Source organism: Xenopus tropicalis, chromosome 3, assembly GCF_000004195.4.
Source record: "Xenopus tropicalis strain Nigerian chromosome 3, UCB_Xtro_10.0, whole genome shotgun sequence".
NCBI classification, from domain to species: Eukaryota; Metazoa; Chordata; class Amphibia; order Anura; family Pipidae; genus Xenopus; species Xenopus tropicalis.
Genome location: NC_030679.2, coordinates 686488 through 708348, shown reverse-complemented (window position 1 = coordinate 708348; position 21861 = coordinate 686488). Strand labels below are relative to the sequence as shown.

The following is a 21861-nucleotide window of genomic DNA, read 5'->3' as shown; positions in this document are numbered from 1 at the left end:
GGGCACCCAGGGAAGGGGGGCACCCAGGGCAGGGGTAACAGTACTCATGTGCCGGCGAGGGCATAGGGATCCCAGAGGAACGAAGGCAGGGGGAACTCGGGGCAGGGGGGCACCCAGGGCAGGGGTAACAGTACTCACGTGCCGGCATAGGGATCCCAGAGGAATGAGGCAGGGGGGCACCTGAGGCAGGGGTAACAGTACTCATGTGCCGGCGAGGGCATAGGGATCCCAGAGGAACGAAGGCAGGGGGAACTCGGGGCAGGGGGGCACCCAGGGCAGGGGTAACAGTACTCACGTACCGGCATAGGGATCCCAGAGGAATGAGGCAGGGGGAACTCGGGGCAGGGGGGCACCCAGGGCAGGGGTAACAGTACTCACGTGCCGGCATAGGGATCCCAGAGGAATGAGGCAGGGGGGCACCCACATTCCCTGAGTCGGCGCCGGTGGGAGGGGCCAGAAGGTCGGAGTCACATCCCTCCCTACACACAGAGGCAGGGGGGCCGGCGCTGAGTAACCAGATACAGTGGGGCGCGGGGGGGGGGGCTGTGGGATTTTCGTAGCCGCAGTGGCCAGAGAGTGGCGCCGGTGGTACATCCACTTGGAACTGGGCCCCCCCAGTACGGCTGGGTACTATTAAAGGGGCAGTTAACTTTTGGTATGTGACAGACTGGCCAATTCTAAGCAACTTTGCAATTGGTCTTCATTATTTCTTTTTTTTATAGTTTTTTTTAATTACCATCAACTTCTGCCTCTTTGCATCTTTCAAATGGGGGTCACTGACCCCGGCAGCCAAACCCTATTGCTCTGTGAGGCTCCAGTTTTATTGTTATTGTTACTTTTTATTCCTTATCTTTCTATTCAACCCCTCTCCTGTTCATATTCCTGGTTGCTAAGGTAATTTAGACCCTAGCAACCAGATAAACACTTAAATTCCAAACTGGGGAGCTGCTGAACAAAAACTAAAGTTACCAACATGATGGGCACATACACACTAACCCCCCATACAGGGCACCCATGCCAGGGTACCAGCTATAAGCATGATGGGCACATACACACTAACCCCCCATACAGGCACCCATGCCAGGGTACCAGCTATAAGCATGATGGGCACATACACACTAACCCCCCATACAGGCACCCATGCCAGGGTACCAGCTATAAGCATGATGGGCACATACACACTAACCCCCCATACAGGCACCCATGCCAGGGTACCAGCTATAAGCATGATGGGCACATACACACTAACCCCCCCATACAGGCACCCATGCCAGGGTACCAGCTATAAGCATGATGGGCACATACACACTAACCCCCCATACAGGGCACCCATGCCAGGGTACCAGCTATAAGCATGATGGGCACATACACACTAACCCCCCCATACAGGCACCCATGCCAGGGTACCAGCTATAAGCATGATGGGCACATACACACTAACCCCCCCATACAGGCACCCATGCCAGGGTACCAGCTATAAGCATGATGGGCACATACACACTAACCCCCCCATACAGGCACCCATGCCAGGGTACCAGCTATAAGCATGATGGGCACATACACACTAACCCCCCCATACAGGGCACCCATGCCAGGGTACCAGCTATAAGCATGATGGGCACATACACACTAACCCCCCCATACAGGCACCCATGCCAGGGTACCAGCTATAAGCATGATGGGCACATACACACTACCCCCCCATACAGGGCACCCATGCCAGGGTACCAGCTTTCCATGCAGTAATGAGCCCGCGGGCACCAGCTGGCACCATTCTGACTTCCTCCGATAAACACCAACTGCCGCCAGCGGAAGCCCCGGTGTGTGTGGGTGACGCCAGGGGAGAGATGAGAGAGAGACATATGTGCCACCCCGGCATCTCCGCATCATATAGCCCCCCCTTACAGATGTACCCCAAGGGGGGCACCCCTCTTTAGGAATAATAAATGCTGTCTGGTTACTATGGCCAGCAACACTTAGCAACCAGAAAGCAAATCTATCCTGCAGTTCAAAATGTTAAAGGGGTTGTGTACCTTTAAATTAACTGTTCGTATAACGCAGACTGTTCTGTTCTGAGACAATCTGCAATTGGTCTTCATTTTTTTTTCATGTGTTTTTTTTTTTTAAATTAGTTAACTTTTTGTTCAGCAGCTATCTGGTTGCTAGGGACCAATTTAACCTAGCAACCAGGCAGAGATTTGAAAGAGAGACGGGTATATGAATAGAGGAGGGCCTAGAGGGAAAGATAAGGAATAAAACTGGAGCCTCACAAAGCAATAGGTTTTTTGGTTGCCAGGGTCAGTGACCCCATTCTATAATGTACGTTAGTAACCGTTAACCTGAAGGGGAACGGCCCCTTTAAGACTGCGAGACACTCATTTAACCCTTTCAGTGCCTGCAAGCTTTTGATCCCCGCGTGCGGCACAGGTGAAAGGGCAGCCCCCCGGGCATGACGGCGCCCCATAGAGGCTACCAGGGTGGTGGAGGGTTTATGTAGCGACTCCACAGCCCTGGCACACAGAGGGTTAAACAGGGGCCCTGCAGGCTTCCATACAATCTCACTTGGGCTGTTTCTGAGCATGACCTGGCCGACCCAAGGGGCACTAGGGTGGCAGTAGTGCCAGGGGGGGAGAGGGTGGCAGTAGTGCCAGGGGGGGAGAGGGTGGCAGTAGTGCCAGGGGGGAGAGGGTGGCAGTAGTGCCAGGGGGGGAGAGGGGCACTAGGGGGGCAGTAGTGGCAGGGGGGGAGGGGGGCAGTAGTGGCAGGGGGGGAGGGGGCAGTAGTGCCAGGGGGGGAGAGGGTGGCAGTAGTGCCAGGGGGGGAGAGGGTGGCAGTAGTGCCAGGGGGGGAGAGGGTGGCAGTAGTGCCAGGGGGGGAGAGGGTGGCAGTAGTGCCAGGGGGGGAAGGGGCACTAGGGGGGCAGTAGTGGCAGGGGGGGAGGATGGCACTAGGGTGGCAGTAGTGCCAGGGGGAGGGGGCACTAGGGTGGCAGTAGTGCCAGGGGGAGGGGGCACTAGGGTGGCAGTAGTGCCGGGGGAGGGACTAGGGTGGCAGTAGTGCCGGAGGGGGCACTAGGGGGGCAGTAGTGCTGGGGGCGGCACTAGGGTGGCAGTAGTGCCAGGGGGGGGAGGGAGGCACTAGGGTGGCAGTAATGCCAGTGAGGGGGCAGAAGCTGGGGCAGCAGGAAGGGATAAGCTGAGAGTACAAGTTCAGTAAATGATACCCGGCGGTGCCACACAATACCCGGCGGTGCCACACAATGCCCGGGGGGGTACAGAAGCAACATGTGTAGCAGACACAGCCCCCCCCCCCCCCCCAGTGGATGGCGATTGCCCGCCCCACAAAGCTGCTATAGGGACTTACCCGCTGGCTCCGTGCCCCCCAGCTCCTGTGTCCCCCCCCCCCCCCCCGCCGCTCTCCTGCACGATGACAAGAGGGGGCACGGAGCTCTCTCGCCTTAACGACACATCCCGGCGGCGGCACGGTGAGACAGACTGCAATCTGCGAGAGAGAGCGCTGCCAGTGGAGAGAGCGCTGCTAGTGAGCATGCTCAGTGACTGCATTTAACCCTGCGAGTGCCAGTGGCCTACTTCCATACAAACAGGCCGGGCCCCCATCCAACCCCCATCATTGGCCACCGATTCCGGGAAGGGCCCATTCTAACGCCTTATTGGGCCCCCGGGGGCAGAATAGCATCCCCCCCAGAACACTAAGGGGGGGGGGTACCCCGAGGGGCTGCTGCACTCACTATGCACACTTAACCCTTTCACTGTCACAGCCACAACAGTAACATTGCTTCCCATTGGTTACATGGGGGTCCGACAGAACCCTGCAGGCTTGTATGGGCTCCCAGCAGAACCCCCAGATCCGATTCTGTTCTACCGGAACCTTGGCATGAATTGGTAGGTGAGTGGGCACAGCCCCCAACAATACTGTTATCCAGCCGGGGGGGTATATTAGGGCCCTACACCTGCCCCGGTAGGATCAGTATAATGGGAGGGGCCGGGGGGTATATAGGGTATATTAGGGCCCTACACCTGCCCCGGTAGGATCAGTACAATGGGAGGAGCCGGGGGGGTATATTAGGGCCCTACACCTGCCCCGGTAGGATCAGTACAATGGGAGGGGCCGGGGGGGTATATAGGGTATATTAGGGCCCTACACCTGCCCCGGTAGGATCAGTACAATGGGAGGGGCCGGGGGGTATATAGGGTATATTAGGGCCCTACACCTGCCCCGGTAGGATCAGTACAATGGGAGGGGCCGGGGGGGTATATAGGGTATATTAGGGCCCTACACTTGCCCGGTAGGATCAGTACAATGGGAGGGGCCGGGGGGGTATATAGGGTATATTAGGGCCTACACTTGCCCGGTAGGATCAGTACAATGGGAGGAGCCGGGGGGGGGTATATAGGGTATATTAGGGCCCCACACCTGCCCCGGTAGGATCAGTACAATGGGAGGGGCCGGGGGGGTATATAGGGTATATTAGGGCCCTACACTTGCCCCGGTAGGATCAGTACAATGGGAGGAGCCGGGGGGGTATATAGGGTATATTAGGGCCTACACCTGCCCCGGTAGGATCAGTACAATGGGAGGGGCCGGGGGGGTATATAGGGTATATTAGGGCCCTACACCTGCCCCGGTAGGATCAGTACAATGGGAGGAGCCGGGGGGGGTATATAGGGTATATTAGGGCCTACACCTGCCCCGGTAGGATCAGTACAATGGGAGGGGCCGGGGGGGTATATAGGGTATATTAGGGCCCTACACCTGCCCCGGTAGGATCAGTACAATGGGAGGGGCCGGGGGGTATATAGGGTATATTAGGGCCCTACACCTGCCCCGGTAGGATCAGTACAATGGGAGGGGCCGGGGGGGTATATAGGGTATATTAGGGCCCTACACCTGCCCCGGTAGGATCAGTACAATGGGAGGGGCCGGGGGGTATATAGGGTATATTAGGGCCCTACACCTGCCCTGGTAGGATCAGTACAATGGGAGGGGCCGGGGGGGTATATAGGGTATATTAGGGCCCTACACCTGCCCCGGTAGGATCAGTACAATGGGAGGGGCCGGGGGGGTATATAGGGTATATTAGGGCCCTACACCTGCCCCAGTAGGATCAGTATAATGGGAGGGGCCGGGGGGGTATATAGGGTATATTAGGGCCCTACACCTGCCCCGGTAGGATCAGTACAATGGGAGGAGCCGGGGGGGGGGTATATTAGGGCCCCACACTTGCCCCAGTGAGTGTAAGAGACAATAGGAGAGGGATGGGGCTCAGTGACACACAAAAGCCTCAGAGAGACATTATTGCGAGGAGCGTGACGTCCTCGAGTGAATGAGAGACCGTTTAGTAATCAGTTCCCAGAACGAGAGTCTCCTCTGTGCCGCCCACGTCTCTCCTCGCTGTCAGCTCCAGACTCCCAGCACCTTCCCACTCCCAATCTACCTGTACCCCGGCCCTGAGACACAGACAGAGGCACACAGAGGCACACAGAGAGAGACAGGAGAGAGAGACAGAGACAGAGAGAGAGACAGAGAGAGACAGAGAGAGTGCTCAGATGGGCGCTGATGAAAGGGATCCCTGGCTCTAAGCACAACTCCCCGCAGGCCATTCCTGCAACATTCAATGTGTGGGAGCGAGGCGCCCCCCTCTGGCCAGATGGATAAACGCACCGGGTTTAATAGAGTAGGGTTCCAGCCAATCAAAGAGGAACAGGAGAGTGTGGGGGGCGGGTTAGTGGGGCCACATAGCCCCTTTAGGGCCCCCAAACCACAGAAATAACCCACCACTTGCCCCACAGAGCTGCCATTACTGCCCCAGCACTTCCCTCTCTACCAGAATTCTTTATAACCAGGAAATGGACATTTTTATGGACCTAATTCATTCAAAATGTACAACAGACACATTCCACATGTGACCGGTATAAGCCAATGGGACAGCGCCATCATCTGACACAGGAACTGCTTCCTAAATGGAGCGGGAATGGTAGGAATGTAGGAGGAACAGGAAGGGGCAGAGTCAGACTCTCCCAGGAAGTTAATGGTGGGAATGTAGGAGGAACAGGAAGGGGGCAGAGTCAGACCAGGAAGTTAATGGTGGGAATGTAGGAGGAACAGGAAGGGGGCAGAGTCAGACTCTCCCAGGAAGTTAATGGTGGGAATGTAGGAGGAACAGGAAGGGGGCAGAGTCAGACTCTCCCAGGAAGTTAATGGTGGGAATGTAGGAGGAACAGGAAGGGGGCAGAGTCAGACCAGGAAGTTAATGGTGGGAATGTAGGAGGAACAGGAAGGAGGAAGGGGGCAGAGTCAGACTCTCCAGGAAGTTAAATGGTGGGAATGTAGGAGGAACAGGAAGGGGGCAGAGTCAGACTCTCCCAGGAAGTTAATGGTGGGAATGTAGGAGGAACAGGAAGGGGGCAGAGTCAGACTCTCCCAGGAAGTTAATGGTGGGAATGTAGGAGGAACAGGAAGGGGGCAGAGTCAGACCAGGAAGTTAATGGTGGGAATGTAGGAGGAACAGGAAGGGGGCAGAGTCAGACTCTCCCAGGAAGTTAATGGTTGGAATGTAGGAGGAACAGGAAGGAGGAAGGGGGCAGAGTCAGACCAGGAAGTTAATGGTGGGAATGTAGGAGGAACAGGAAGGGGGCAGAGTCAGACTCTCCCAGGAAGTTAATGGTGGGAATGTAGGAGGAACAGGAAGGGGCAGAGTCAGACTCTCCCAGGAAGTTAATGGTGGGAATGTAGGAGGAAGGGGGCAGAGTCAGACAAGGAAGTTAATGGTGGGAATGTAGGAGGAACAGGAAGGGGGCAGAGTCAGACTCTCCCAGGAAGTTAATGGTGGGAATGTAGGAGGAACAGGAAGGGGGCAGAGTCAGACTCTCCCAGGAAGTTAATGGTGGGAATGTAGGAGGAACAGGAAGGAGGAAGGGGGCAGAGTCAGGATCTCCAGAAAGTTAATGGTGGGAATGTAGGAGGAACAGGAAGGAGGAAGGGGGCAGAGTCAGACTCTCCAGGAAGTTAAATGGTGGGAATGTAGGAGGAACAGGAAGGGGGCAGAGTCAGACTCTCCCAGGAAGTTAATGGTGGGAATGTAGGAGGAACAGGAAGGGGCAGAGTCAGACTCTCCCAGGAAGTTAATGGTGGGAATGTAGGAGGAAGGGGGCAGAGTCAGACAAGGAAGTTAATGGTGGAATGTAGGAGGAACAGGAAGGGGGCAGAGTCAGACTCTCCCAGGAAGTTAATGGTGGGAATGTAGGAGGAACAGGAAGGGGGCAGAGTCAGACCAGGAAGTTAAAGGTGGGAATGTAGGAGGAACAGGAAGGAGGAAGGGGGCAGAGTCAGACCAGGAAGTTAAAGGTGGGAATGTAGGAGGAACAGGAAGGAGGAAGGGGGCAGAGTCAGGCTCTCCAGGAAGTTAATGGTGGGAATGTAGGAGGAAGAAGAAGGAGGAAGGGGGCAGAGTCAGACCAGGAAGTTAATGGTGGGAATGTAGGAGGAACAGGAAGGAGGAAGGGGGCAGAGTCAGACTCTCCCAGGAAGTTAATGGTGGGAATGTAGGAGGAACAGGAAGGGGTCAGAGTCTCCAGGAAGTTAATGGTGGGAATGTAGGAGGAACAGGAAGGGGTCAGAGTCTCCAGGAAGTTAATGGTGGGAATGTAGGAGGAACAGGAAGGAGGAAGGGGGCAGAGTCAGACTCTCCCAGGAAGTTAATGGTGGGAATGTAGGAGGAACAGGAAGGGGGCAGAGTCAGACTCTCCCAGGAAGTTAATGGTGGGAATGTAGGAGGAACAGGAAGGGGGCAGAGTCAGACTCTCCCAGGAAGTTAATGGTTGGAATGTAGGAGGAACAGGAAGGAGGAAGGGGGCAGAGTCAGACCAGGAAGTTAATGGTGGGAATGTAGGAGGAACAGGAAGGAGGAAGGGGGCAGAGTCAGACTCTCCCAGGAAGTTAATGGTGGGAATGTAGGAGGAACAGGAAGGGGTCAGAGTCAGACTCTCCCAGGAAGTTAATGGTTGGAATGTAGGAGGAACAGGAAGGAGGAAGGGGGCAGAGTCAGGCTCTCCAGGAAGTTAATGGTGGGAATGTAGGAGGAACAGGAAGGAGGAAGGGGGCAGAGTCAGACCAGGAAGTTAATGGTGGGAATGTAGGAGGAACAGGAAGGGGTCAGAGTCTCCAGGAAGTTAATGGTGGGAATGTAGGAGGAACAGGAAGGGGTCAGAGTCTCCAGGAAGTTAATGGTGGGAATGTAGGAGGAACAGGAAGGGGTCAGAGTCTCCAGGAAGTTAATGGTGGGAATGTAGGAGGAACAGGAAGGAGGAAGGGGGCAGAGTCAGACTCTCCCAGGAAGTTAATGGTGGGAATGTAGGAGGAAGGGGGCAGAGTCAGACAAGGAAGTTAATGGTGGGAATGTAGGAGGAAGGGGGCAGAGTCAGACAAGGAAGTTAATGGTGGGAATGTAGGAGGAACAGGAAGGGGGCAGAGTCAGACTCTCCCAGGAAGTTAATGGTGGGAATGTAGGAGGAACAGGAAGGGGGCAGAGTCAGACTCTCCCAGGAAGTTAATGGTTGGAATGTAGGAGGAACAGGAAGGAGGAAGGGGGCAGAGTCAGGCTCTCCAGGAAGTTAATGGTGGGAATGTAGGAGGAACAGGAAGGAGGAAGGGGGCAGAGTCAGACCAGGAAGTTAATGGTGGGAATGTAGGAGGAACAGGAAGGAGGAAGGGGGCAGAGTCAGGCTCTCCAGGAAGTTAATGGTGGGAATGTAGGAGGAACAGGAAGGAGGAAGGGGGCAGAGTCAGACCAGGAAGTTAATGGTGGGAATGTAGGAGGAACAGGAAGGGGGCAGAGTCAGACCAGGAAGTTAATGGTGGGAATGTAGGAGGAACAGGAAGGGGGCAGAGTCAGACTCTCAAGGAAGTTAATGGTGGGAATGTAGGAGGAACAGGAAGGAGGAAGGGGGCAGAGTCAGACCAGGAAGTTAATGGTGGGAATGTAGGAGGAACAGGAAGGGGGCAGAGTCAGACCAGGAAGTTAATGGTGGGAATGTAGGAGGAACAGGAAGGGGGCAGAGTCAGACTCTCCAGGAAGTTAATGGTGGGAATGTAGGAGGAACAGGAAGGAGGAAGGGGGCAGAGTCAGACCAGGAAGTTAATGGTGGGAATGTAGGAGGAACAGGAAGGGGGCAGAGTCAGACAATGAAGTTAATGGTGGGAATGTAGGAGGAACAGGAAGGGGGCAGAGTCAGACTCTCCAGGAAGTTAATGGTGGGAATGTAGGAGGAACAGGAAGGAGGCAGAGTCAGACTCTCCCAGGAAGTTAATGGTGGGAATGTAGGAGGAACAGGAAGGAGGAAGGGGGCAGAGTCAGGCTCTCCAGGAAGTTAATGGTGGGAATGTAGGAGGAACAGGAAGGGGGCAGAGTCAGACTCTCCCAGGAAGTTAATGGTGGGAATGTAGGAGGAACAGGAAGGAGGAAGGGGGCAGAGTCAGACCAGGAAGTTAATGGTGGGAATGTAGGAGGAACAGGAAGGGGGCAGAGTCAGACCAGGAAGTTAATGGTGGGAATGTAGGAGGAACAGGAAGGGGGCAGAGTCAGACTCTCCAGGAAGTTAATGGTGGGAATGTAGGAGGAACAGGAAGGAGGCAGAGTCAGACTCTCCCAGGAAGTTAATGGTGGGAATGTAGGAGGAACGGGAAGGAGGAAGGGGGCAGAGTCAGGCTCTCCAGGAAGTTAATGGTGGGAATGTAGGAGGAACAGGAAGGGGGCAGAGTCAGACTCTCCCAGGAAGTTAATGGTGGGAATGTAGGAGGAACAGGAAGGGGTCAGAGTCAGACTCTCCCAGGAAGTTAATGGTGGGAATGTAGGAGGAACAGGAAGGAGGAAGGGGGCAGAGTCAGACCAGGAAGTTAATGGTGGGAATGTAGGAGGAACAGGAAGGAGGAAGGGGGCAGAGTCAGGCTCTCCAGGAAGTTAATGGTGGGAATGTAGGAGGAACAGGAAGGAGGAAGGGGGCAGAGTCAGACCAGGAAGTTAATGGTGGGAATGTAGGAGGAACAGGAAGGGGGCAGAGTCAGACCAGGAAGTTAATGGTGGGAATGTAGGAGGAACAGGAAGGAGGAAGGGGGCAGAGTCAGGCTCTCCAGGAAGTTAATGGTGGGAATGTAGGAGGAACAGGAAGGGGTCAGAGTCTCCAGGAAGTTAATGGTGGGAATGTAGGAGGAACAGGAAGGGGTCAGAGTCTCCAGGAAGTTAATGGTGGGAATGTAGGAGGAACAGGAAGGAGGAAGGGGGCAGAGTCAGACTCTCCAGGAAGTTAATGGTGGGAATGTAGGAGGAACAGGAAGGAGGAAGGGGGCAGAGTCAGACTCTCCCAGGAAGTTAATGGTGGGAATGTAGGCGGAACAGGAAGGGGCAGAGTCAGACTCTCCAGGAAGTTAATGGTGGGAATGTAGGAGGAACAGGAAGGAGGAAGGGGGCAGAGTCAGACTCTCCAGGAAGTTAATGGTTGGAATGTAGGAGGAACAGGAAGGAGGAAGGGGGCAGAGTCAGACTCTCCAGGAAGTTAATGGTGGGAATGTAGGAGGAACAGGAAGGAGGAAGGGGGCAGAGTCAGACTCTCCCAGGAAGTTAATGGTGGGAATGTAGGCGGAACAGGAAGGGGCAGAGTCAGACTCTCCAGGAAGTTAATGGTGGGAATGTAGGAGGAACAGGAAGGGGGCAGAGTCAGACTCTCCCAGGAAGTTAATGGTTGGAATGTAGGAGGAACAGGAAGGAGGAAGGGGGCAGAGTCAGACTCTCCAGGAAGTTAATGGTGGGAATGTAGGAGGAACAGGAAGGAGGAAGGGGGCAGAGTCAGACTCTCCCAGGAAGTTAATGGTGGGAATGTAGGCGGAACAGGAAGGGGCAGAGTCAGACTCTCCAGGAAGTTAATGGTGGGAATGTAGGAGGAACAGGAAGGGGGCAGAGTCCGACTCTCCCAGGAAGTTAATGGTGGGAATGTAGGAGGAACAGGAAGGAGGATGGGAGCAGAGTCAGACTCTCCCAGGAAGTTAATGGTGGGAATGTAGGAGGAACAGGAAGGGGGCAGAGTCAGACTCTCCCAGGAAGTTAATGGTTGGAATGTAGGAGGAACAGGAAGGGGGCAGAGTCAGACTATCCCAGGAAGTTAATGGTTGGAATGTAGGAGGAACAGGAAGGGGGCAGAGTCAGACTCTCCCAGGAAGTTAATGGTTGGAATGTAGGAGGAACAGGAAGGAGGAAGGGGGCAGAGTCAGACTCTCCCAGGAAGTTAATGGTTGGAATGTAGGAGGAACAGGAAGGAGGAAGGGGGCAGAGTCAGACTCTCCCAGGAAGTTAATGGTGGGAATGTAGGAGGAACAGGAAGGGGGCAGAGTCAGACTCTCCCAGGAAGTTAATGGTGGGAATGTAGGAGGAACAGGAAGGGGGCAGAGTCAGACTCTCCCAGGAAGTTAATGGTGGGAATGTAGGAGGAACAGGAAGGGGGCAGAGTCAGACTCTCCCAGGAAGTTAATGGTGGGAATGTAGGAGGACCAGGAAGGGGGCAGAGTCAGACTCTCCCAGGAAGTTAATGGTGGGAATGTAGGAGGAACAGGAAGGGGGCAGAGTCAGACTCTCCCAGGAAGTTAATGGTGGGAATGTAGGAGGAACAGGAAGGGGGCAGAGTCAGACTATCCCAGGAAGTTAATGGTGGGAATGTAGGAGGAACAGGAAGGAGGCAGAGTCAGACTCTCCCAGGAAGTTAATGGTGGGAATGTAGGCGGAACAGGAAGGAGGCAGAGTCAGACCAGGAAGTTAATGGTGGGAATGTAGGAGGAACAGGAAGGGGGCAGAGTCAGACCAGGAAGTTAATGGTGGGAATGTAGGAGGAACAGGAAGGGGGCAGAGTCAAGACTCTCCCAGGAAGTTAATGGTGGGAATGTAGGAGGAACAGGAAGGAGGCAGAGTCAGACTCTCCCAGGAAGTTAATGGTGGGAATGTAGGCGGAACAGGAAGGAGGCAGAGTCAGACTCTCCCAGGAAGTTAATGGTGGGAATGTAGGAGGAACAGGAAGGGGGCAGAGTCAGACCAGGAAGTTAATGGTAGGAATGTAGGAGGAACAGGAAGGGGGCAGAGTCAGACTCTCCCAGGAAGTTAATGGTGGGAATGTAGGAGGACCAGGAAGGGGGCAGAGTCAGACTCTCCCAGGAAGTTAATGGTGGGAATGTAGGAGGAACAGGAAGGGGGCAGAGTCAGACTCTCCCAGGAAGTTAATGGTGGGAATGTAGGAGGAACAGGAAGGGGGCAGAGTCAGACTCTCCCAGGAAGTTAATGGTGGGAATGTAGGAGGAACAGGAAGGGGGCAGAGTCAGACTATCCCAGGAAGTTAATGGTGGGAATGTAGGAGGAACAGGAAGGGGGCAGAGTCAGACTATCCCAGGAAGTTAATGGTGGGAATGTAGGAGGAACAGGAAGGGGGCAGAGTCAGACTATCCCAGGAAGTTAATGGTGGGAATGTAGGAGGAACAGGAAGGGGGCAGAGTCAGACCAGGAAGTTAATGGTGGGAATGTAGGAGGAACAGGAAGGGGGCAGAGTCAGACCAGGAAGTTAATGGTGGGAATGTAGGAGGAACAGGAAGGGGGCAGAGTCAGACTCTCCCAGGAAGTTAATGGTGGGAATGTAGGAGGAACAGGAAGGGGGCAGAGTCAGACTCTCCCAGGAAGTTAATGGAAGTTGAGTGTGTATGTACAGTATATACTGTATGTGTGTAAGAAACAGCAGCCCATGGGATGTATCACGAGAGGATCACAATGTATAAATACAGAGTAATAGAGACCAATGTTGCGCCCCCTATAGACGATTCTCATAGGATCCGGACTGATCCCAGTGCTGCTAAATAAATGCCGATGCAGAACCCCCCTGTGCCTGCAGGTGTCGCCCTTGCCATCAGGAAACAAACGGCAGCAGCGGCTGTGAGCTCGTCCCTATTCCCAAAGAGGCTACAAGAACCCGAGTCTTGGCCTTCCTGGGAGACTGGCACTGGGTGGGGCACTGATGGTTGCTATGGGACACAGATGGTTGCTAAGGGACACAGATGGCTACAAGCCTCTGCATTGCATAGAACATCATATTGGCTGAATTACAGTCTGAATGCAACTCTATGGGGATCAGAACCTTAGCCTTTGGGTCCCCCAGGGATGGGCAGGTAGATTTCTAAATAGTATATTAAAGGGTTAACTGTCAGTATAATATACAGAGTGATATTCTGAGACAATTTGCAATTGGTCTTCATTTTGTATTATTTGTAGTTTTTTTTTTTATAGTTATTTCATTTTCAGTTCAGCAGCTCTGCGCTTGGGAGTTTCAGCAGTTATTTGGTTGCTAGGGTCCAAGTTACCTTAGCAACCAGGAGGGAGTGGTTTGGATGAGAGACTGATATATGAATAGGGGAGGGGCTGAATAGAAAGATAAGGAATAAAAAGTAACAATAAATCTGGAGCCTCACAGAGCAATAGGGTTTGGTTGCCGGGGTCAGTGACCCCCATTTGAAAAGTGTTGGAAAAAGGCAAATAATTCAAAAACTATAACAAAAAAGTAATATAGACCAATTGAAAAGTTGCTTAGAGTTGGCCATTCTGTAACATAAACCCTCCCCTTTGAGTTTTCACTCTATGGGGGAGGGCAGTTGCCCTTTAAGAGACTCACAGTGCCACCCCCATGCCCCATACCGAGTGCTCGGGTCTGTCCCACAGATGCGGGGGCTTCTATCCCAGTTTGGGGAGGAAACAGTTTGCAGATAACTGGGGGGGCTTCTGTGCAGTTACAAATCCCCAAGCACAAGTGGAACCCCCCAGCCCTGGGGCCCCTGGCCCTGTAGCCTCAGGAAGCAACTTGCCCCTACATCCGTCACTATTTGCCCCTCTATGTTTTTCCATAGAGAGACTATGGAATCCCCCCCCCCGTGGTGCATATTTAGGGGGCGCCCCCAAAGTCTCCCTGCGCGCCACATTCCTTCCCGTCGCTCCTTTCCTCCCTTTTATGGCAGTGAGAGGGCAGAGCGGCCGGTTGGCAGAGAGAATGCCAGGCTCCCAGTGCCAGGGGGTGAGACACAGGAGAATAGGCGGCACCCTGCCCGGAGCCGTTATACAGAAGCCAAAGAATGGAACTGAAGGCTGCACCGGCGCTCAGCAAGCCAAGAATCATGCCCCACAGGGCACGGGCACCAGCTGGGCAGAACAATAACTAATATGGAGCCTTACCCCCCAGCCAACCAGAAACAACTCCATTTATATAATGGCGCATTATAGTGCAGCTGGCTTCCCTGGGTACTCATATCCAACTAATGGCCCAAATTAGTACCGCTTGGTTCCCCTGGATACACAGAACCAACTAATGGCCCATAATGGTACCGCTTGGTTCCCCTGGATACACAGAACCAACTAATGGCCCATAATAGTACCGCTTGGTTCCCCTGGATACACAGAACCAACTAATGGCCCATAATAGTACCGCTTGGTTCCCCTGGATACGCAGAACCAACTAATGGCCCATAATAGTACCGCTTGGTTCCCCTGGATACACAGAACCAACTAATGGCCCATAATAGTACCGCTTGGTTCCCCTGGATACACAGAACCAACAGGGGCAATAAAGCCTGCCACAGCCCTACAGCCGCTACCCCTGGGGTATATAAAGGGGAAGTATACACAGCGGGGTATTGATTAGGGGCAATAAAGCCTAGCACAGCCCTACAGCCCCTGCCCCTGGGGTATATAAAGGGGAAGTATACACAGCGGGGTATTGATTAGGGGCAATAAAGCCTGGCACAGCCCTACAGCCACTACCCCTGGGGTATATAAAGGGGAAGTATACACAGCGGGGTATTGATTAGGGGCAATAAAGCCTGGCACAGCCCTACAGCCGCTGCCCCTGGGGTATATAAAGGGGAAGTATATACAGCAGGGTATTGATTAGGGGCAATAAAGCCTGGCACAGCCCTACAGCCGCTACCCCTGGGGTATATAAAGGGGAAGTATATACAGCAGGGTATTGATTAGGGGCAATAAAGCCTGGCACAGCCCTACAGCCGCTACCCCTGGGGTATATAAAGGGGAAGTATACACAGCGGGGTATTGATTAGGGGCAATAAAGCCTGGCACAGCCCTACAGCCACTACCCCTGGGGCATATAAAGGGGAAGTATACACAGCGGGGTATTGATTAGGGGCAATAAAGCCTGGCACAGCCCTACAGCCACTGCCCCTGGGGTATATAAAGGGGAAGTATATACAGCAGGGTATTGATTAGGGGCAATAAAGCCTGGCACAGCCCTACAGCCGCTACCCCTGGGGTATATAAAGGGGAAGTATACACAGCGGGGTATTGATTAGGGGCAATAAAGCCTGGCACTGCCCTACAGCCGCTACCCCTGGGGTATATAAAGGGGAAGTATACACAGCGGGGTATTGATTAGGGGCAATAAAGCCTGGCACTGCCCTACAGCCACTACCCCTGGGGCATATAAAGGGGAAGTATACACAGCGGGGTATTGATTAGGGGCAATAAAGCCTGGCACTGCCCTACAGCCCCTGCCCCTGGGGTATATAAAGGGGAAGTATACACAGCGGGGTATTGATTAGGGGCAATAAAGCCTGGCACAGCCCTACAGCCACTACCCCTGGGGTATATAAAGGGGAAGTATACACAGCGGGGTATTGATTAGGGGCAATAAAGCCTGGCACAGCCCTACAGCCGCTGCCCCTGGGGTATATAAAGGGGAAGTATACACAGCGGGGTATTGATTAGGGGCAATAAAGCCTGGCACTGCCCTACAGCCCCTGCCCCTGGGGTATATAAAGGGGAAGTATACACAGCGGGGTATTGATTAGGGGCAATAAAGCCTGGCACTGCCCTACAGCCCCTGCCCCTGGGGTATATAAAGGGGAAGTATACACAGCGGGGTATTGATTGGGGCAATAAAGCCTGGCACAGCTGGCACAGAGTCAGGACAGGGAAGGGCAGAGCTCGGATACAATGGGCAGGAAACACAATCACAAACTGATCCGACAGGTTTTTCGGGGCGGCCCAGTTAGTCAGTGCGGCCAACACCGGGCGCCGACTCCTCAGCACAGCATTCTGGGAATTAATAGCTCCAACCCTTACTGACCCGGTCTATTGTATCCGCCAGCACCGGGGCCCCACCCCTGTATATATTAATGTGACTCACGGGGCATCAAGGGCAAGTAAACCCTCCCAATAACATACACGGGGGGGGGGAGGGGCACAGCTTACAGTCTGTTCCTTTAACCCCCGGATTCCTCCCTTCAAAGGGAGCAGCCCCAGCCCATAGCAACTGTGTGTGTGTGTATATACTGTATATAGCGCCATAAATACCTCCTGTACAGCCCTCCCCTCCCCACGTGCCCACTGACCCCTGTACAGAACCTCAAGCAGAACCCCCCTGTGCCCAGAACATTCCCTCTCTGTATATTTGTATTTATACATATGGGTAGGGGGTGCCATAGTGTTTCCCTTAGACAGTACAGTATGGGGGTACAGCTTATTGTGTGCCCAGAACATTCCCTCTCTGTATATTTGTATTTATACATATGGGTAGGGGGTGCCATAGTGTTTCCCTTAGACAGTACAGTATGGGGGTACAGCTTATTGTGTGCCCAGAACATTCCCTCTCTGTATATTTGTATTTATACATATGGGTAGGGGGTGCCATAGTGTTTCCCTTAGACAGTACAGTATGGGGGTACAGCTTATTGTGTGCCCAGAACATTCCCTCTCTGTATATTTGTATTTATACATATGGGTAGGGGGTGCCATAGTGTTTCCCTTAGACAGTACAGTATGGGGGTACAGCTTATTGTGTGCCCAGAACATTCCTTCTCTGTATATTGTATTTATACATATGGGTAGGGGGTGCCATAGTGTTTCCCTTAGACAGTACAGTATGGGGTACAGCTTATTGTGTGCCCAGAACATTCCTTCTCTGTATATTTGTATTTATACATATGGGTAGGGGGGTGCCATAGTGTTTCCCTTAGACAGTACAGTATGGGGGTACAGCTTATTGTGTGCCCAGAACATTCCCTCTCTGTATATTTGTATTTATACATATGGGTAGGGGGTGCCATAGTGTTTCCTTAGACAGTACCAGTATGGGGGTACAGCTTATTGTGTGCCCAGAACATTCCCTCTCTGTATATTTGTATTTATACATATGGGTAGGAGGTGCCATAGTGTTTCCCTTAGACAGTACAGTATGGGGGTACAGCTTATTGTGTGCCCAGAACATTCCTTCTCTGTATATTTGTATTTATACATATGGGTAGGAGGTGCCATAGTGTTTCCCTTAGACAGTACAGTATGGGGGTACAGCTTATTGGTGCCCAGAACATTCCCTCTCTGTATATATACATACTGGGAGCCGTGCCCCTCACTGGCCGGACCCCTGGCAGTGCCAATAAATTACCAGCTGAGAGGCAGTGGGAGAGTAGCCGGCGCTTCTGGGCTTAATGAGTTTGGATAATGAATTGCTGAGCAGAACCAGCCCGGCTCCCTCACTAACGAGGCTGGAATTACTGGATCAATCGCGGTGATGCCCTAATAGCCCATAATAATCACCCCGTGCCGCTCTATAAACACCCACCAGCCGGCCCGTGACGGGTGGTACTGCCCCAGTGACAGCCAGCTGGGCACCAGCCGTATATATTATTATTGTAAATCATCAGTCAGGTAGTACTGACCCACTGTAGCACAAACACAGGACCCCAGCAGCAACGCCAGGACCCTGGTACCCCCAGCACATCCATCTGTCTGTATCAGAACAACAGAATTGAATTACTGGGCTCAGTCAGAATCAGAACCAGCCCAGCAGGGCTCAGGCAGAGTAACGGGCCGGCGGTACCACACACACACATCATTACTGGGCCCATTCCCACTGCGGGAGATCAGAACCAGCCCAGCAGGGCTCAGGCAGAGTAACGGGCCGGCGGTACCAAACACATATCATTACTGGGCCCATTCCCACTGCGGGAGATCAGAACCAGCCCAGCAGGGCTCAGGCAGAGTAACGGGCCGGCGGTACCATACACACACACACATCATTACTGGGCCCATTCCCACTGCGGGAGATCAGAACCAGCCCAGCAGGGCTCAGGCAGAGTAACGGGCCGGCGGTACCACACACACATATCATTACTGGGCCCATTCCCACTGCGGGAGATCAGAACCAGCCCAGCAGGGCTCAGGCAGAGTAACGGGCCGGCGGTACCATACACACACATACCATTACTGGGCCCAGTCCCACTGCGGGAGATCAGAACCAGCCCAGCAGGGCTCAGGCAGAGTAACGGGCCGGCGGTACCACACACACACATACCATTACTGGGCCCAGTCCCACTGCGGGAGATCAGAACCAGCCCAGCAGGGCTCAGGCAGAGTAACGGGCCGGCGGTACCATACACACACATACACATACCATTACTGGGCCCATTCCCACTGCGGGAGATCAGAACCAGCCCAGCAGGGCTCAGGCAGAGTAACGGGCCGGCGGTACCATACACACACATACACATACCATTACTGGGCCCAGTCCCACTGCGGGAGATCAGAACCAGCCCAGCAGGGCTCAGGCAGAGTAACGGGCCGGCGGTACCATACACACACATACACATACACATACCATTACTGGGCCCATTCCCACTGCGGGAGATCAGAACCAGCCCAGCAGGGCTCAGGCAGAGTAACGGGCCGGCGGTACCATACACACACATACACATACCATTACTGGGCCCAGTCCCACTGCGGGAGATCAGAACCAGCCCAGCAGGGCTCAGGCAGAGTAACGGGCCGGCGGTACCATACACACACATACACATACCATTACTGGGCCCAGTCCCACTGCGGGAGATCAGAACCAGCCCAGCAGGGCTCAGGCAGAGTAACGGGCCGGCGGTACCACACACACATATCATTACTGGGCCCATTCCCACTGCGGGAGATCAGAACCAGCCCAGCAGGGCTCAGGCAGAGTAACGGGCCGGCGGTACCATACACACACATACCATTACTGGGCCCAGTCCCACTGCGGGAGATCAGAACCAGCCCAGCAGGGCTCAGGCAGAGTAACGGGCCGGCGGTACCACACACACACATACCATTACTGGGCCCAGTCCCACTGCGGGAGATCAGAACCAGCCCAGCAGGGCTCAGGCAGAGTAACGGGCCGGCGGTACCATACACACACATACACATACCATTACTGGGCCCATTCCCACTGCGGGAGATCAGAACCAGCCCAGCAGGGCTCAGGCAGAGTAACGGGCCGGCGGTACCATACACACACATACACATACCATTACTGGGCCCAGTCCCACTGCGGGAGATCAGAACCAGCCCAGCAGGGCTCAGGCAGAGTAACGGGCCGGCGGTACCACACACACACACATATCATTACTTGGCCCAGTCCCACTGCGGGAGATCAGAACCAGCCCAGCAGGGCTCAGGCAGAGTAACGGGCCGGCGGTACCATACACACACATACACATACCATTACTGGGCCCATTCCCACTGCGGGAGATCAGAACCAGCCCAGCAGGGCTCAGGCAGAGTAACGGGCCGGCGGTACCATACACACACATACACATACCATTACTGGGCCCAGTCCCACTGCGGGAGATCAGAACCAGCCCAGCAGGGCTCAGGCAGAGTAACGGGCCGGCGGTACCATACACACACATACACATACACATACCATTACTGGGCCCATTCCCACTGCGGGAGATCAGAACCAGCCCAGCAGGGCTCAGGCAGAGTAACGGGCCGGCGGTACCATACACACACATACACATACCATTACTGGGCCCAGTCCCACTGCGGGAGATCAGAACCAGCCCAGCAGGGCTCAGGCAGAGTAACGGGCCGGTGGTACCATACACACACACATACACATACCATTACTGGGCCGATTCCCACTGCGGGAGATCAGAACCAGCCCAGCAGGGCTCAGGCAGAGTAACGGGCCGGCGGTACCACACACACATATCATTACTGGGCCCATTCCCACTGCGGGAGATCAGAACCAGCCCAGCAGGGCTCAGGCAGAGTAACGGGCCGGCGGTACCACACACACATATCATTACTGGGCCCATTCCCACTGCGGGAGATCAGAACCAGCCCAGCAGGGCTCAGGCAGAGTAACGGGCCGGCGGTACCACACACACATACACATACCATTACTGGGCCCAGTCCCACTGCGGGAGATCAGAACCAGCCCAGCAGGGCTCAGGCAGAGTAACGGGCCGGCGGTACCATACACACACACACACACACATACCATTACTGGGCCCATTCCCACTGCGGGAGATCAGAACCAGCCCAGCAGGGCTCAGGCAGAATAATGGGCCACATATAAATGACAAGGTTCTGTATAAGCCTCTCGGGCCGGCACCAAATCAGCTTACGGCACTCACTTCCCCGGCAGCATTAACGTCACAATGTGAGTCCCTATGGGCTGCTCCTGCCGGCACTCTCTCACTCTGTGTGTGTCTCTCTGTATGTCTCTCTCCCTCTGCACCCCTCTCTCTATCTCTCCATCACCCACTGCACCCCTCTCTCTATCTCTCCATCACCCACTGCACCCCTCTCTCTATCTCTCCATCACCCACTGCACCCCTCTCACTCCCTCTCCCTCTGCACCCCTCTCTCTCTCCCTCTCCCTCTGCACCCCTCTCTCTCTCCCTCTCCCTCTGCACCCCTCTCTCTCTCCCTCTCCCTCTGCACCCCTCTCTCTGTCCCTCTCCCTCTGCACCCCTCTCTCTGTCCCTCTCCCTCTGCACCCCTCTCTCTCCCTCTCCCTCTGCACCCCTCTCTCTCCCTCTCCCTCTGCACCCCTCTCTCTCCCTCTCCCTCTGCACCCCTCTCTCCCTCTCCCTCTGCACCCCTCTCTCCCTCTCCCTCTGCACCCCTATCTCTCTATCTCTCCATCACCCACTGCACCCCTCTCTCTATCTCTCCATCACCCACTGCACCCCTCTCTCTATCTCTCCATCACCCACTGCACCTCTCTCTATCTCTACCTCTCCATCCCTCTCTCCCTCTCCAACCCCTCTCCCTCTCCATCCATCTCTCTCTCTCTCTCTCTCTCTCTGTACAGGTCCCATCTCCAGTCCCCAGGGGGCGCAATCACCACTCGGGGGCCCCCCAGGAACACTTAGTCCAACTGATGCTGAGCACTGGGCCCCAGGGACCCGGGGATTAAATGGATCCCTCCTGGGAGCGCTGGTGCCGGAGCTGAGCCAGAACAGAACCAAGTGAATCATGGGAAAATACAGCCCAACACATACACGGGGGCAGCCTACACCCCAAACACAAATGCCCCCAACCCAGCCATGGGGCTGTAAGGAGTTTCTGGGAGTTGCAGTTCTACCACAGCTGGAGGGCAGCCCAGACTCATATGAATAATCATACCATCCCTCCTGCAGCCTCCCGTGTCACATGTTATTATCTGTATCCTGAGCCAATTGGGCTCCAAAGCAGCACTGCATCATGGGAGCGCAGGATACCGACAGGGAAGGCCCAGCACTGCATCATGGGAGCGCAGGATACCGACAGGGAAGGCCCAGCAGTGCATCATGGGAGCGCAGGATACCGACAGGGAAGGCCCAGCAGTGCATCATGGGAGCGCAGGATACCGACAGGGAAGGAACAGCAGTGCATCATGGGAGCGCAGGATACTGACAGGGAAGGCCCAGCAGTGCATCATGGGAGCGCAGGATACTGACAGAGAAGGAACAGCAGTGCATCATGGGAGCGAAGGATACTGACAGGGAAGGCCCAGCAGTGCA

At 54.5% G+C, this 21861-nt stretch overlaps 1 protein-coding gene across 20 annotated transcripts in view; it reads right to left on the bottom strand.

Annotated features, from left to right (window-relative positions):
• plekha5 (pleckstrin homology domain containing A5) overlaps positions 1 to 21861 on the bottom strand; it is an 87146-nt gene that overhangs the window by 44187 nt on the left and 21098 nt on the right. Inside the window, exon 1 of one of the 20 annotated variants that reach the window (XM_031898409.1) lies at positions 3364 to 3563. The exons of 17 other annotated variants lie outside the window; for them this stretch is intronic. In XM_031898409.1, coding sequence (XP_031754269.1) covers positions 3364 to 3563 — 200 coding nt within the window. Of the gene's footprint in view, positions 1 to 138; positions 237 to 378; positions 452 to 3363; positions 3564 to 21861 lie in introns of those variants that run through there. 2 more of the 20 variants (XM_031898424.1, XM_031898411.1) reach the window with 2 other exon arrangements.